General features: G+C 42.5%; 1 protein-coding gene across 1 annotated transcript in view; it reads left to right on the forward strand.

Moving 5' to 3' along the window:
* Positions 1-12926, forward strand: part of VPS26C (VPS26 endosomal protein sorting factor C) — a 55780-nt gene that overhangs the window by 25817 nt on the left and 17037 nt on the right. The window contains exons 2-4 of the mRNA XM_075542297.1: positions 6974-7117; positions 9841-9990; positions 12333-12413. Of these exons, the coding sequence (XP_075398412.1) occupies positions 6974-7117; positions 9841-9990; positions 12333-12413 (375 nt within the window). The remainder of the gene's footprint in view (positions 1-6973; positions 7118-9840; positions 9991-12332; positions 12414-12926) is intronic.

Here is a 12926-nt window from a genome sequence, read left to right on the forward strand (position 1 = left end):
TGCTACACTGCGCCCTGACTGGCTCGTCTCTTCCTGAGACCCTTCTGTAAGAGGATGTCCAGTTGTCTGCAGATGGGCTTTGAGTCTCCACTCCTTGCCCCCTGGGGTTCCTGATTTTTAAGTAAAACAATTTTACTAGCATCTGTCTTCTCATTGACTGTTCTTAATTTATTTTCCCTTTCAGTAGTTTTGAATCAATTATAACTATTCTGCTAACTTCAGTTTTCTTGGGGATTTCGTTGTGTCTATGTTGAGAAGTCCTTACTTTCCTCTGTCTTTATCATTTTCAGGTTCTTCTCAATTCATTCTTGAATTTTTGATTAATCTGTTTAAATTTTTTCATTTTTTGTCCTTTATATATTTTGTACTCTTTCTAACGTTACCTCTTTTTTCCTTTTAAGAAGTTATTGTAAATTGAGTGAAGGTTTACAGAGAAAGTTAGTTTTCCATTCCACAATTTACACATATTTTGACTCTTCTTTTTTCCTGTAATGTTTTGCTTTTTTCCATCTACTTCTTTTCTGAGCTCATCTTCATTTTTCAATCTTCCTGTTGTCTCACCATTACATCTTTGGGGGCTAAATTGATCTATTATGTGTTCACCCCTTATAGGGGCAATTGTTTCAGTACATTTATACAATGTATAGCAAAATGCATATTCACAACTCTCATGTTTGATCGCACTGTTCCTGGTGAATGATCATTTCACTCAGTGAATGCTTATAATGATCAATTACTCTACCCTTGTAGAGTTTACATCCCAGTGGGTGGGGACAGATAATAAAACAAATGAGTAGATTAGATGTAGATGATTAATGCTACAGAGGAAGGTAAGGAAGGCAGAGAGTGAGTGTGCAGTCAAGGAGGCCTCACAAAGCGATGCCATCTAAGCAGTGATGTGGGGGAGGGGAGGGAGCAAGTCCAGTGGTTCTCTAAGAGGTGTGCTTCCTTCCAGTGAAGGAGCAGCTGAACCATAGTAGGCCAGTAGGTTAAAGGAGTAGCAAGGAGAACAGTGCAGTGGAAACCTAGTGAGGTTAGACAGGGGACACACACACACACACACACACACACACACACACACACACACCCTTTTGTGGATCATTGTCTTGAGGATGGTTTTCACCATGAGTAAGGTAGAGAGCAACTCAAAAAACCAAAGTCGCTGACATCAAGTCAATGCTGACTCATAATAACCCTATAGGACAGGGTAGAACTGCCCCTGTGAGTTTCTGAGACTAACTCTTTACAGGAGTAGAAAGCCCTGTAGCCCAACACATAACCACTACACCAACAGGGTTCCTATTTAGATCCTATTTAGCATAGCGTTTTTCCAAGTTAAAATAGTGACATGATCTTTATTTTGTTTGTTCCCTACCAGCCATTTGAGATCTTCTTAGCTTTCTCTTTATTTTTTAATTTCTGTGTCCTATGTACCTCTGCTGGTCCTATTTAGTTTCTCCTTGTAAGAGGATGGCTGAGAGTTCTTTTAATGTCTTAAGATTTTATGTGTGAGTATCGTAAGCCTTGAACAACTTTCTCTTCAGCCACTGAGCTGCATTGGTTCTCACAAGGCAGGGGAGCCTATTTCCTCCAGTGCCCGAAGTGAAGGCTTCTTACAGTGTGTTCATGATCTCCCTCATTTCCCTCCTCTGCTTCTTAGAGCCCAGCCATCACCAGCAGAGCTTCAGTGGCCAGCCAGAGCAATGCACCCATGTGCCGAGCCACTTCTAAGTTCCTTTGCTAGACCTTTCTGACCTCCACAGCCATATGGCCTCTTCTTCCAACTTTTTGCTGCAGGCACCCTTGCTGGGCCACCCCTTCTTTTGGCAGATCTTCCACCTCTGTCATGGTGTTCACGGTCTTCTTGCTTCACCGAAAACGGAGTTCGTGCTTTCATTTTTGCCCTTTGGGATGATTTCTAAGCTAAAGGGGAATGCTGACCCGATGCCATCATCTTCAAACCCAGAACCCCAATTATGGTCTTGGTATTTTATTCCAGAGAACAAAAAAGGGGGTTAAAAAAAAAAAGCAAATACAGAGAAACAGAAAGTACTATTGTATATATTTGAGTATAAGCCGACGCACCTAATTTTACCACAAAAACTGCATTAAAAATGTGTCCCAAAAACTCAGCTTATATATGAATATATACTGTGTAGATTAGAGGTTACCAGGGGCTGGAGGGAGAGGAGAGATAATGGGCTTACTGCTTATTTGGTATAGATTTTCTGTTTGGGGAGTTGAAGACGCTTTGGAAACATACTACTAATGGTTACATGAAATTGGGAATATGATTGACAATAAATTGTCCTCTTAAAATAAGTTACAATAGGCATTTTATGTCATATATTTTACCACAATACATTATTTAAAGAGAAAGAAAATGTATGGATTTGGTAGTAGCTTTTTATATTTAGAGAAGACCAGGTTGGAAAACATCCCTTTTTTTTTAAAGCACTCTGGATGGAGGGGTGGGGAGGTGGGTAGGGGTGGGGTCCTTGGGTAGTGAAAATAGTTAACACATTTATCCATTAACTGCAAGGTTAGATAGAGATTCACATCTACCCAGAAGCACCCTGGGAAAAAGGTCTGGTTATCCGTTTCTGAAACATCCGCTATTGAAAACCCTGTGGAGGGTACACAGTTCCACTCTGATACACACATATAGGATTGCCATGAATTGGAATCAACTCGGTGGCATCAGGTGCTGGTGAACAAATGCAGTTTGTGGTTTCTTCCTGGGAAGCAGGCATGACTGAGAAGACCAGAGTGTGCCCAGTAGCTTCTTTTCTGCTTTATTTTCAACCCTCTCATTTGGGCTATGGTTGAAGATGGGACAGTTGGGTCTTTCTCTTAGATTAGCATCTCCAGGCCAAGGACTTGAACTTGCTTACAAGAGCTGCTCTCCTGGAAACACATCACCTCACTCTGAAGTGAGTTGTCCATGATGCTGTTGGGATCTGAGGCAGCTGTGCTGCTGACTTGGCTGTCCACGAGAGGGCAAGATCTGCCATCTCCAACACAGCCTCATTACCCCTGTGTTTTCTATGCACATTCAAGTGGAGGACCTGCATCTCTCCCCAGACTCTGTCTTAATCTTTTTAAGGTCATGGGCCTCCTTGATGATAGGATTCGTCTCACTGAGAAAGAAGCACTGTGGTCTTGTTCCTAAAACAATAGCTCACATGCCTATTTGTAGATCGTTCCTGAATCTCTTGTCATCCTGAAGCCCCTCTTTAGTCATGATTTCCAAATAACAGTCCTTTCTACTACGTTAGAGAGTGGAGGGTTGAGATAGGCACCATTTAGAATCATAAACCTTATTTGCTCCTTGTTGAGATTCCATACAAAAGTCTGAGGGGGAGTTTCTAGCCAGGTCTGTAGTTTTCCTTCTTTAATTCCTGTTACTCAACTTTCTTTTGTCTTCCTTTACCAGAAATAATCATTGTTTTCTCACTGCTCTTGGTCGTAGTCTTTATTAAATCACCTTGTTTCTAAAATCTTTGACTTCTTGGGCTGATTCTCCAGTGACCCCATGTATCATAGAACAAAACCCTCACCATTGCTCTGCATCATCCTCACAACCCTCCATGTCGGAGCCACTGTGTCAGCCCATCTCGTTGTGAGCCTTCTTGTTTTTGTTGACACCTACTCTACTCTAAGCATGATGGCTTTCTTCAGGGATTGGTTCCTCCTGGGAGACAAATTGAATGGAACTGTCAGTAGTTTTCTGCCATATATATATATAATCTCCATGGGTGTAATTTGTCTATAATTTTTATTTTGTATTTTCTTTACTATATTGTTCAGTAATTAAAATTTTTAAATGACAAAAAGACCTTGATTCATGAGATATTTACTCTTTTTACTTCCAAGGTTCTTCACTGCATTTTCTTTGTTATGCCACAGAGTGTCTAATGCTGTGATTATAACAGGCCAGTTGGTGATCAACAGAGATCCTGGGCCCATGAAGTTAACAAAAGGGGTTATAGTTAAACAGGAACCAAGCCACCCACAAACATTTGCTCAGTGGATAAGATTTATAAAATTATTTGGTCGCATTTTATCTTGGGGAAATTCTAGTCAAGTATATCTTTTAAAATATACTAGTGAATGGAAATGTTTCAAAATTGAATTTCAATTTTATTTCAATTGTACACAAATATTAATTATCTCAGAGGAATTTTCATTTAAATCTGTTTATGAGCTTTATGTATTAAGAAGGTTTGCTAAAAGCAAAATGATTTCTACTCTTAAGATTCTTCTGGGAATGGAGATGATAGTGTATATTTTAATGTAGACATCTGAGCTCTGAGAAAAGAAAACAAACAGTTTGCACATTTTTAAAAACCAGTTGCTGTCGAGGTGACTGGCTCACAGCGACCCTGTGTGCATGTGAGTAGATCTGTGCCCCTGGGGTTGTCAGTGGCTGATTGGAAATAAATTCTCAGACTTTTCCTCTGAGGCTTTCTAATGGCTTAGTGGGCAACTTGTTGGGCTTCTAACCTCAGGGCTACCAGCCGTTCCTCAGGAGAAAAAAATGAGGCTTTCTATATCCGTATCGAGTTAAGAGTGACAGTCTTGGAAAAGCACAGGGGTAGTTTTCTACCTGTCCTGTAGGGTCACTATGAGTCAGCATCGACTCAATGGCAGTAAAGGGCATAAGGGGGACTTCTGCGTAGACTTGAGCCAAGTACATTAACCTTTTGCCCTACCCAGGGACCACTTAGCACATTTAGAGATGTAGGCAATTTCTGCTCTGAAATTCTGTATAATGTAAGAACTTGGTGACCGTCATTTCACTGAATGACGAGAGGAAGTACTGTATGTACTCGTGTATAAGCCAGGTTTTGCAGCACATTTTGAATGCAGTTTTTGTGGTAAAATTAGGTGCCTCGGGCTGATATTCGGGTCGGCTTATACTCGACTACACACAGTAAAGTTTTAGAAAGTAGTAGGGCAGATCTTTTTTATTTAAATATTTTGATTTGCAAGCCATTGTTCTTGGTGGTTTGGGTTTAGTTTTGTTGAACTTTCAGCAGTTTCGACCATCATGATTCTTGTGATAGTAGGTGTGCTACATACCTGAAGTTCATTTCAGAAACATACTGTTTTGTATTTATTGCAGATTTGCTTTATGCTTTAGTCTATGCTATTTAATCTTCTCAATATCTTTTTCCACTCAAATCCCCATAACAAATTCAAACTGTCATGTTCTCTGTGGACCGGAAGAAACTGCTGCGCAGTAAAGAATGTCGTTAATGTGCATATTCTATTACTCAGTCATTATCTCCAGATACACGAATAGAAGACTTATTGTAAAGCTTTTCCAAAGTGATTTATGAACCAGGAACCGTAGGCTGAAATGACCCAGAACATGAGGAGCTGGGGAGGCCTTGCAGGAAAGGGGAGTGTCGCCTACATGTATTGTAGCGATAGTAACCTCCAGCCCTTGGGGTTTCTGGGCAGCTGGACACTAGGCCGTCTTGGTAGACTATGCAGGCATCTGGGTTGCCATTGCAGTCAGGATAACCAAGGAAGACCCCAACGGCAAGAGTGCTACTGTGTTGCATCCCATCTGAAGCAATCATTCTCTGTGAGCCTGTGTGAGCTAGCCAGGAATCTCCATTAGCTCCAGACACTCCTCTTTGCCTTTTAAAAATCAGTGTCTGAAGCATTCCCCTAGCCTGTGAAGGAAGATAGTTTAGAAAGGCAGGTGGAGTGAGGTTGCTTGCTCCCTCCTCTGGGCCACTTCCCTGTGTGCATACACAGCCCCCCTTGTGATTGTCCATGGGTCTCCAACTCCCAGAGTTATACCTTCTCCATCTTGCTTGCTGGAGTCTCCTGGTACCGTAATGTGTTAGTCTGGGTGCACTAGAGAAACCAATCCAGGAAGACTTACACTTGTATGAGAGGTTTGTATACACAAGCCACTGAACATTGAGAAACCAGCCCAGTCTAGATCAAGGCCATAAGTCTGATATTAGACCATATGTCCAATACCAATTTATAAAGTCCTCTTCAGACTCATGAAACACGTGCAATGATGCCAAATGCAGGAAGATCACAGGCCAGTGGGTGAGGAGTCTTGTGGATCCAATGGCATTATAAGCATCTCAGCATTGGCAGGGGTCTTCACATGGCTTCTCCAGCTCTAGGTGTCTGACTTCATCAGTCTCCATGTGCCTTGTCCACAGGGAATCAAAACTTTAAATTCCCACATTCTTTACAGAAAACAGTCAAGTAAACAGTGTGGCTTTATCTGACCTCCAGCTAGCCAAAGAAGAAAAATTACTCTGAGGGAGAGGTCAAACAACATCCACTCTCCACCTTGTGATTTGTTTCTCTAGTACCCCACTCCCAGGGTACCATACTATGTTAGTCTGGGTAGAGAAACAAATTCATAGAGACATATGTGTATAAGAAAGAGCAATAGAATATCGAGAAAACCTCCCAGCCCAGTCCAGATCAAGTTCAAAACCCTGATTTAACCCCTATGTCCGATACCAATCCATAAAGTCCTCTTCAGAATCGGCAAACACATGCAGTGATGCTGATGCATGAAGATCATAGGTCTGTGGGTTGGAAGTCTTGTGGATCCAGTGGTGTTGTAAGCATCTCAGTGCTGACAGGGTTCTCCACATGGTTCCTTCAGCTCCAAAATTCTGCCTCAGGGTAGCTTCATGTGGCTTCTCCTCAGAAATGTCTCTCAGGGAGTGAGCATGTGTCTCACCTTCAGCAAACTATATATCTCCTTAGTGCCTCCAAATGATTAACAGGCCAGACTCCACTCCTTCACTCTTAATCCTCAAATTGATGCCACTTTATGTAACTATCACAGACCCATAATAACTACCAGTGAGTACTCAGTGGATGAGTGTTTTTAAAAATTGGTTGTAGCACCCTGGTGTGGTAAACCAGGTGAGTGAAAGCTGGGTGCTCACTTCCCTGGTGGCTGTCTTCTCTCCCGTAGGAGCTGCTCTCTGGCGTGGTGGTCATCACTAGTAAGGATTCCGTCCAACACCAAGGAGTTTCTTTGACGATGGAAGGGTCTGTAAACCTCCAGCTCAGTGCCAAAAGTGTGGGTGTGTTTGAAGCTTTTTATAACTCTGTCAAGGTAAGAATGCTTCAATTTCATGTGGTACGGCCTATATTCAGATGTCTATAGTGGTCTCTTAGGGTCGCTTTGAGTTGGAATTGACTTTATGGCACGGAGTTTGGTTTGTTTGTTTTTAATGGTGGCGTTCATGTACTGTCTGTCTTCGTTGTAATAACTCATTGTTCTGTGAGAGATGATGGTGGTCATGCTTTTAATAATGAAGGTTCAGCCCAGTAAGAGAACACAGCTTGCGCTTTTTTTTTCCTGATTTTTTAAGTGAATTTTTTTTCCTTTTTAAAATCATATTATTGGGGGCTCGTCCAACTCTTATCACAATCCATACATACATCTATTGGGTCAAGCACATTTGTACATTTGTTGCCATCATCATTCTCAAAACATTTACTTTCTACTTGAGCCCTTGGTATCAGCTCATTTTCCCCCTCCCTTCCTGCCCCCTCCCTCATGAACCCTTGATAATTTAGAAATTATTATTATTTTGTCATGTCTTACACTGTCTGACATCTCCCTTCACCAACTTTTCTGTTGTCCACAGGGAGGAGGTTCTATGTAAACCCTTGTAATCGGTTCCCCCTTTCTACCCTATCTTCCCCTTACTCTCCTGGTATCACTACTCTCATAATTGGTCCTAAGGGGGTGATCTGTCCTGGATTCCCTGTGTTTCTAGTTCTTATCTGTACCAGTGTACATCCTCTGGTTTAGCCGAATTTGTAAGGTAGAATTGGGATCATGATAGTGGGGTGGGAGCAGGGGGGAAGCATTTAAGACCTAGAAGAAAGTTATATGTTTCATCGTTGCTGTACTGCTCCCTGACTGGCTCGTCTCCTCCTGACTCTTCTGTAAGGGGATGTCCAGTTGCCTACAGATAGGATTTGGGTCTCCACTCCACACACCCCCTATCCTCTCGTTCATAAGGATGTAAATTTTTTTTTTGATACCTGATCCCATTGGCACCTCATGATCACACAGGCTGGTGTGCTTCTTCCATGTGGGCTTTGATGGCCACTTGTTTATCTTCATGCCTTTAAGACTCCAGATGCTGTATCTTTTGATAGTGGGCACCATCAGCTTTCTTCACCACATTCGCTTATGCACCCATTTTGTCTTCAGCGATGTCGGGAAGGTGAGCATCATGGAATGCCAGTTTAATAGAACAAAGTGTTCTTACGTTGAGGAAGTACTTGAGTAGAGGCCCAATGTCCATCTGGTACCTTAATACTAAGCCTATAAACATATGCACATAGATCTATTTCCTTATCATATATAAATATACTTACATATGTACATGTCTGTATTTAGACCTCTATCTATGCCTTTTGCCTCCTAGAAGAACACAGCTCTTGTTTTCCTCAAACAAAAATGTTATTTTATCTGTATGTTGCTGTCAGAGTTGACATTGAGGTAAGATGCAGCAAGAGCAAGTAACCCCTCTGTTCTTTTAGTATTTTAAAGTAGAGTTATGTATTTTTAAAAGTAAGCTCTTTCTCTGTGCCTACAGTCTCCTTTTCCTGTGGATGTATTCTATGTTTTGAGGGAAAAGAGTTAAGAAGAAAACTCCCAAAATTTACTGCCCTTGAGTCAATTCCAACCCATAGTGATCCTATAGGACAGGAGAGAATCACTCCTATGGAGTTCCAAGACTGAAACTCTTTATGAGAGTAGAAAGCTTCATTCTTTCTCCCTCAAAGCAACCAGTGGTTTTGAACTGACCTTGTGTTGGCAGTTTAGTGAGTAACCTGCTGCACCACCAAGTCTCTTGTTAAGAAGAAAAATGGTTGTATATTGTGTTAACAACATTCAGGGCCTTCCTGTGTTTTTCTACAATTTTCTTATTTTAACCCCTTAGTACCTGGAGGTTTACTTCATACTTTATGGACTTTTTCAGACTATTGATTAGCCAGAATTTCAAAAACTTTAATACTTCTTGTTCCTGGCAGGGGACTCCCTGATGGTGTGGTGGTTATAAATTAGGCTGGTAACTGCAAGGTCAACAGTTCAAAGCCATCAGCTGCTCCTTGGGCGAAAGATGAGGCCTTCTACTATCATAAAGAGTCTGTCTTGGAAAACCCCAGGGCAGTACTACCCTATGCTTTGTGGGGTTGCTATGAGTAGGAATCTGCTTGATGGTAGTGAGTTCGTTTAGTCCCTGGTAAGCACACAAGCCAGTGGTAGAGTGGAAACTCAGACAGGGATGTTTACAGTCTTGAGGCAAAAGTCATCTCACTTCAGAAACCTTGGACTTCTGATGGCCTTCAACTGATGGGTGAGACCTACTCACATTACAAAGGATAATCTGCTTTGCTTAGGGTCACCTGATTGTAAATGTTACTTACAAGCATATACTTTTACCAACATCTAGACGAGTATTGAATCAGATTGAAGTAGGTACCCAAGCCTAGCCAACCACACCTGCCTTGGAGAATTATTGTGACAGTTAAGTGAGATACTTGGTGAGGCGAGAGGGAAAATATTGATCCAGCTCTTACTGTGGTCAGGCACCTAAGTGTTCATGCTGTAAAGAGCCATCATTTCCCAGAGACATAGAGAACGGACATACACTCTGTGCGCCAGCAGACCTAGCACTATGTGGCCAAACACACAAGGTGGTAGTATGTGAGAGGTTTTTGTGTTTTATCTTTAAGGAGATTGTTAATGGACACTATCATTTGAAAGCACCTCTAACTATGCATGTTGATGGACTATTTGATTTTCATTTACAGCCTATCCAGATTATCACCAGCACCATAGAAATGGTGAAGCCAGGAAAATTCCCCAGTGGCAAGACAGAAATTCCTTTTGAATTTCCACTCCACGTGAAGGGTAATAAAGTTCTGTATGAGACCTACCATGGTGTGTTTGTCAACATCCAGGTGAGCACTTGCTAGTCTGAGTAGTTGGCTTCCTTGTTTCACCTCAGAAGCACATCTTGGTCTTTCCTTTGAGAATCCATAGAGGGACCTAAGAATTTAATACTGTGCCAAAACTCAAAACAAAGCTCACTCCACTGAGTCGACACTGACTTTTAGTGACTCTAGGACAGGGTAGAAGTGCCGCTGAGGGTGCCCAAGACTCTTTATGGGAGTAGAAAGCTCCGTCTTTTCTCCCAAGGAGCAGCTGGTGGTTTCAAACTGTGAGCCTTGTGGATGACAGACCAACATGTAGCCACTACACCACCAGGGCTCCTGAATACTGTACAAGGGAACAGCAAAAAGTGCAGGGGCGGGGGGACGCTTTATGTTTGGAAACGTTTGGAAGGTCCCTTGTGTTAAGGAGCCCTCTCTTGTACTCACTTACATACGCTAATGTTTTCTCACTTTTCCCTCCTGGATGCATTTCACACAAAAATTAAACTAGTTGTTCCCTCGCAGTTAATTCTAGAGTATCATTCTGATTCTCAGCGTGTCAGAGTACAATTGGGCTCCATAGGGTTTTCACTGGCTGATATTTCGGAAGTAAATCACCAGGCCTTTCTCTAAAGCACCTCTGGGTAGATTCGAACTACCAGCTGCTACCTGAAGCCTTAAGTGTTTGTGCCACAATACATTTCCAATGTCACCGTTATTTATTTTTTAATCGGAATCTTAGAGGAGCCCTGCTATAACTTTAAACATTCTTTTGTTTCCTTGGGCTCTTTGTACAAGCCAAGTTGACAGTGGCAGGGGATGCTCTTACTGTTTGGTAATAGATATGCCCCAGCTTCTTTCTGGCTCCACCACTGACCGTCTTGTCTATTTCATACTTATAAGCATCTCCTTGTTTAATGCCCAAAGGCTACGCATTTAACATTGGCTTGCATTCTTTATTGAACAAACCTTGTAAATGAGAGGAAGTGAATTTATGACTTCCTGTCAACTTTGCTGGTTAAGGATGTCTTTCACAGCTGCTATTGTTGTCTCAGGAGGCATGACTCAGAGTGAGAGAAAGAGCCTTTCCTTTATCCAGAGGAAAGAAAGGTACTTTTGTGACATTTTGGGCAGCACTTCCCCTGCTGGAGGAGACAGAACTGTTTTGTCTTGCAAATGTTCAAAGAGCTGAAAGTTAAGCATTTGGAAGATGAAATTAATTTTTTGTCAATAATTTGGCATCGCCGCCTACATATGGTACCTCTAAAATACGAGTCTCCAAAACACTTAATGGCATCCAGCCAAAGCTTGTCTGTGTGTGTTTTATGAACTGCTTGAGAGCTCTGTCCTGAAGGGTGCCATAATCCAGTAGGATGGATTCTACTGCAGTAAATCGTTTTCTGTGCAGAAAAAGGTGGGGTTTTAGTCCCTTAATATTAGAAGTACCTCTTTCAGGCCATAGACTTATCAAAGGCTTTGGACCTAGACAGCCGCTAGGAGTATCAGTAATGAATGATTGTGCTGGCATACACCGACATTCAGATAACAAGGAGACTTGCAAAAGTTCATGGATTAAGACTTTCATCATTTGCTAATTTATAGGCCAGGTTTGAACTGCTCCGTGAGTTTCTTTCTTCCTTTTTTTTTTTAATAAAGCATTTTGTTGGGGGCTCTAACAGCTCTTACCACAATCCATACATCAATTGTATCAAGCACATTTGTACATAAGTTGCCATCATTATTTTCAAAACCTTTTCTTTCTCCTTGAGCCCTGGGTATCAGCTCCTCTTTTCCCCCCTCCCTCCAGTGAGCTTCTACGACTGTACCTATTTATGGGAATAGAAAGCCCCATCTTTCTCCCATAGAACTGCTGATCTTGTGGATCAGAGACCAAAGCATAACCACTGTGACACCAGAGCTCCTCCGCTATGTATAAAGCAATGGTGGCTACATGATAGAATTCTTGCCTTCCATGCAGGAGACCTGGGCTCGATTCTTAGCTGCTGCGCTTTGGACACAGCCACCACCCAGTAGTCAGTGGAGGTTCATTTTTTGGTGTGATGCTAAGCAGGTGTCAGACTACGGCGGACTAGGAAGAAAGTGCTGGTGAAAGTGTCTACTTCCACAAGTCAGCCGATGGCAATCGTGCAGGTTCCTGATGGTACAGTCCAGTTGTGCCTGGAGTCACTATGAATTTGAAACACCTGGAGGGCACCTGACTCAACAGCAGGCATTTGCATTTCTTCTGTAGAATACATCAGCTGGACACAGTTTCTCTCAGCTATTTCGAATCACTTCGTTTTTGCTCTGGTTCTAAGGTGAGAGCAAATGCACTGGAATGACATTTTCTTCTCCACCTCTCCCTCCAGTACACACTGCGCTGTGACATGAGGCGATCTCTGCTGGCCAAGGACCTAACCAAGACCTGTGAATTCATCGTTCACTCTGCTGTAAGCTCTGCTTGGGACTCCGGGGCTGAGTAGTAGGAATCCTCCATGGCGTCTGGGACGCTCCTTCAAGCTATTCAGTCAGTCTCCGTAGTAGATGTTGGTAGAAGCCACGAGGCTCCCAGGTCAGAGTTGAAGGACTTTGTTTCCCACTCACCACAGGCAGCCCAAGCATCGGCCATTGTTCTCAGGCCTGGTGTCCCACTTCGGTGGTGCCGGGACCCCAGGAGCACACTGCACCTGTTGTGTGTTTATGTTGCAGCCGCGTTTTTAGCGAGTAGAAAGCAAACCTGTTCCTTGTCCGGGAAGGATACCACCTCATCCTTCAAGTTTGCTTCTGGAAAATGCAGCTGAGAAGACTACATTTAGGATGAATTTTCCTTAAAACATTGTTGGGAAAAGTAGTAAACTTTAGCAAATTGGTCAGCACCCATCCCCCTCTGTAGCTCACTGGTCATGGGTTTTGGTGGGCTTTTGAGGGTCCTGCCCAAGTAGATGCTTGGCAGGCACTAATGA

Source organism: Tenrec ecaudatus, chromosome 2 (assembly GCF_050624435.1).
Source record: "Tenrec ecaudatus isolate mTenEca1 chromosome 2, mTenEca1.hap1, whole genome shotgun sequence".
Lineage (NCBI taxonomy): Eukaryota > Metazoa > Chordata > Mammalia > Afrosoricida > Tenrecidae > Tenrec > Tenrec ecaudatus.